At 45.4% G+C, this 4418-nt stretch overlaps 1 protein-coding gene across 1 annotated transcript; it reads right to left on the bottom strand.

Moving 5' to 3' along the window:
* Nucleotides 1-700: 700 nt before the first annotated feature.
* LOC145404880 (glutamate receptor ionotropic, NMDA 3B-like) lies at nt 701-4160 on the bottom strand. The gene is made up of 5 exons (XM_080276381.1): nt 3111-4160; nt 2786-3024; nt 2285-2462; nt 1447-1590; nt 701-907 (listed from the first exon to the last, which is right to left on the bottom strand). The coding sequence occupies exons 1-5, from the start codon at nt 4158-4160 to the stop codon at nt 701-703; spliced, it is 1818 nt and encodes a 605-aa protein (XP_080132507.1).
* Nucleotides 4161-4418: the final 258 nt, after the last annotated feature.

Here is a 4418-nt window from a genome sequence, read left to right as displayed (position 1 = left end):
ATTATAAACAGAGTGCCACTAAAAGCATTAACTGAGAGATGGACAGACAGATAGACAGACAGGTAGGTGGGTAGGTATGTGGGTAGGTAGGTAGGTAGGTGAGTGGGTAGGTAGGTAGACAGATCGGCAAATAGATAGACAGATAGATGGATAATCCTGATAGAATCCCTCGGTAATACCCTTTTACATCGTACGGTCAGGGATTAGAGGGATTAATACGTTTCACGGTTGTACGCGAAGCAAAAATTAAATAAAATAAAAAATAAAAAAGTTACTGTTACTTGTTACTCACTGTGAGAGAGAGTAACGGTAACAGCCTGTCCTAAATTACCCCATTGAAGGCGTAGGGTCCCGTGGCTAGGCAAGCGTGGATCAGTATAAATATGGGTTGTTGACCAGCCCACTTGAAGAGAGAAAGAGAGAGAGAGAGAGAGAAAGAGAGGGAGAGAGAGAGAGAAAGAGAGAGAGAAAGAGAGAGAGAGAGAGAGAGAGAGAGAGAGAGAGAACGTGGTATTCTCTTTGAGGCCTAATAACATCATTATTATCATTAGTGCAATTATCTTAACAGGGTGGGAAAGCACACAGAACCGCTGGAGGCTAACCTCAAGGCACTATTCTGATCAAGAGGCTGAAATCGACAGCAAATACGTTACATTTATCGAAACACGATTTTAGAAAAGCCCTAAGTGATAACAAAGGATCACTGGCTGTACAGTGGAATACGTTTAGCTTTGACGATAGGGAACCCACAGTTGAGAAGCTCCAGTAGGAGTGTGAGGAAGGCAGTGGCCAAACCGAGACCGAGGACGTAGAAGGATCCCTCCAGATGCTGCAGAGAAAAGGACACCGCGGACCTCTCTCGTCGTGGCCTATTCTGTCTCCCAGCTCCGGCCTGCCTCTCCATTTCCTGCATATGTATAGTTCAGATCAATAATTCATTTACAAGTGATAACATTGGTTCAAGTCTTCCCTAATTCTTTAATGCATGTTGAAGGCCAATCGATACGCAATATACTGTTGTAGTCATTTTTTTTTCTTTTGCACTGTTTTGATACGGTGTCAGATCAACAGTTACTTGATGGGTTGGGTTTATAGCATCATCAGTTCATCAACCTTCCCATGTAAAACATTAACAGTATTGACGTGGACTCTAATTTTACCGATGAAAGTATTAATCGCGGTCACTGACCTAAGGCGGAAGGGGAGATGGATGTGGTGGAGGGATGAGGTGGTGAGGTATATGAATGAGAGTGAAGCGTGTTGGAGGCAGGACAGCTTGATGGCAGAAAACAGGATGACATGGAAGCGAGGTGTTCTTGGCTAACATCCTTCGGACAAAAATGCGTCTGGCTAAGCATATATAGACGACAGAAGAATAGATAGATTGTTCATTCAGTGGCGGAAATATTAAGTACTTGAAGCGCTTTCCCTCAGCTAAATCCTCACCTGATACCGCTGCTTGACGAGACCCGCTTCAACCAGCCGTGTGATGCCTTGGTCGAACTTGCTCTTCCAGGGAATATGTTTGGGGAAATACCAAGAACAGCGACCACTGTAGAACCTCTCCTTCAGCAAGTAAGCGTCTTTTACCTGTACAAAAAATGAAGGCAGATATGATGGGAATTTATCATCCTAACCATCACCCTGTCCTTATTATCCATTAATGTTTATGCTTCAGCTAAATATCAGTTTACTGCTGGTTACTGTGGCACACCATTGGTTTTTGTGCGAAAAATGAATATGTCTATATGACGTTTTGCTCCATGAATATCTAATGACAAGTCTAGATATTGATAAGACTCTTCATCTGGAACCTTGGTGTGTACAGCAGTAGTCTAAGAGTTATTAATCTTCTTTACACCGAAAGTCCAACATTTGCTTTGCTTTAAAATTACTGCCTACTTGCCTCAGCTTATCACCAGCCCAAAATCTTGATCCAACATGGCACCTCTTTCCCCCTAACAATTATCCTTTCCTACCTCAAAACCTGCCGTGGTTACACTTATTTTACCGGTATAGTAACTCTTTCTGTTTTTCTCTAACTCGGGTCTTGCCCTGATCAAAATTCAAGAACACGTAAAGTTATGATACATTTTCATTATTTCAGCATCAACCCTGTCCTCCCAAACTTAGTAATTGCCCCGTTTGAAAACAATCTACACTAGAGTACTCATACTCCATTTTTAAAACTAACAGTTGGAAAATATATGAAACGGGAAAAAGAAAGGGAACTGAGTGTAGGATAATCTCCATTAATTTAATGCCTGAGTTTTGTAATATTTACTCTTGTCTTCAGAGTCGATTCATTATCAACATAACAGTGTGAGCCCTTGGTCATGGCAAGTAGTGCGTCCTCTTCACGGATAAACTTATCTCTCTTTGCCAGAAGCTTCTTCATCAATGGACTCTTCGGATTCCTCAGTGTCTCGTCTATGGAACCTCCGTATGACACCGTGGCCAGTCTTTACAAGAAAAGTTGTTTCATGTTACTGTTAATGATACAGCATTTGACCCTTGATATTATTGAACCTTTCCATCAGGACCATAGTGCTTTGATTACAGTTACATATACACCCTTGTATTAAGAAAGGTAGTTTATAGGAATGAATGACAAGAAGGTGCTATCGCACTGAAAGGACTACCAGTATTAGCAATTAATTCCAACACATTCATTATTATGAGAGATTGAACAAATAGTCGGGAGGCAAGAAAAATAAGAAAAATGCCCGTCATCTTATTAGAAAGGTCAAAGATGTGTGAAACAGAGATTAGTTGCAGAGAATACCTGATGTCACTGTCCGCCAGCTGCTGCAGGGTTTCCAGATGCTGAGGGTAGGACGGGCCAGTGAGGATGGCCACCAGGTTACAGGTGTACGAGGCGCTGACCACCAGGCAGCAGAGGAACCACACGCCCCAAAAGATCCTGTGACGCGTTTCCCCTGGTAGTCTGGGCAAGCTCTGACCAAATATGACCGCCGTCAGACGCAGCCAGTTGGTGGTATTTCCCTTGGGCCACATCCATTCCTGTGTTGCAGAGTTATTACTAAACATGCACAACCAACATAGGTTACTAGTTAATGTGAATAAGACATTGTTATAATGCTGCTTACCTGGGAGGTTGTAAACACTAATGCCACCACCAGGGAGCCCAAGAAGCAGCCCCACACCAGGAGCTGGAATGGTCGGTGGATGTTCATCCACGCTGGCAGCGGCCCAGGTGTTCTGATTGCACCCGACCAACCGGTCTCCCAAAATAATATCGAAGCATCAAAATAGGTCATCCGAGAAGATGTTTGGAATAAGCAATTGGCAGTGAAATTCTGATTCCCCAGTTCAATCATTCTCAAAAGTCCTGTCCATGAGCCGTTCTCTAACGCACCCCATTTAAGATCAGGAGGCTCGGATGTCATAGTGTACGTAAAATTATATGCTGATGACAGCGCTTTGATCATCTCCACTGACACACCAACAGGAGTCTGATTTGCAAAAGTTCTTGGATTTATGAATAATGGCTGATTCATCCAGGAAGCTATATGAAAGTTGTATCCATTAAAGGTGGGGAACATGTCTATGAAGAGTGAGTGAAAGTGGGTGAAGTGGTGTGTGTGCCAGTGGCCGAGGAGGCGTGGCGTGGGTGAGGAGAAGGGCTGGAGAGTATAGACACGGGGCCGCCCCTGCGCCTCTCCGGTGATCAGCACCAGCCTCTCCACACCGATGAATACGTCGTCACTCAGGATGGAGGCGTCATGGCCCGGCGCCAGGCTCAGCAGCAGCAGGTTAGTGGGCTTCCAGTGACGCCACAGTGACTGCAGCAGCTCCGGTTTGTGTGTGAGGAAGAGCACAATATGGAGCAAGGAGGTGACTGGCGGCCACCAACTCTGCTCCACACCCAGACTCATAGTGAGGTGTGGCGTGTGGTACACCTCCTTTACACCCATTATTTTGAGTTGGACATCTTGTGGGAGGCCAGGGTCAAGGTGCAGCACCAGCGACTTGCCTCTCGCCGGCCCGGACACCACCTCACCCAACACACCCACCTGCCTCTCCCACACACTCTCACCACAGGCCAAACCACTCATATTATTACCGTCAACTACCGCACACCTCACCACTGTAACAAACACCAGGCAAAAGAAGGTGCAATGAAAACAGTCTGCCATTGTCCCTGATGGAGTGACAGTACGTGCGTGCTGGAACACTCGCTGCTCCAGACTAACTTTTCTCTCTGCACACCCACCTGCCTCTCCCATACACTCTCATCACAAGCCAAACCATTCACATTATTACTGTCAGCTACCTTACGCCTCGCCGCTTTCAGGACCAACAGGCAGCTGCCCCAACTAAGATAGCTCACTATTGTTCTTTTACCAGTTTCAGCAGTGCGCTCTGCACCTACGACCGTCGTGAAGTGAATTTAT

The sequence above is a fragment of the Coenobita brevimanus genome, chromosome 65 (assembly GCF_032717465.1).
Source record: "Coenobita brevimanus isolate Jiangsu-jjx chromosome 65, ASM3271746v2, whole genome shotgun sequence".
NCBI classification, from domain to species: domain Eukaryota; kingdom Metazoa; phylum Arthropoda; class Malacostraca; order Decapoda; family Coenobitidae; genus Coenobita; species Coenobita brevimanus.
This window is presented reverse-complemented; position numbering and strand designations above follow the sequence as displayed.

Excerpts from the sequence above, each read along its gene's own strand:
- LOC145404880 (XM_080276381.1), bottom strand. The coding sequence starts at position 4,160 with ATGGCAGACTGTTTTCATTGCACCTTCTTTTGCCTGGTGTTTGTTACA. Across the intron at positions 3,025-3,110 it reads TAGTGTTTACAACCTCCCAG|GAATGGATGTGGCCCAAGGG; the intron begins GTAAGCAGCATT and ends TCTGCAACACAG. Across the intron at positions 1,591-2,284 it reads AATCGACTCTGAAGACAAGA|GTAAAAGACGCTTACTTGCT; the intron begins GTAAATATTACA and ends TTTTTTGTACAG.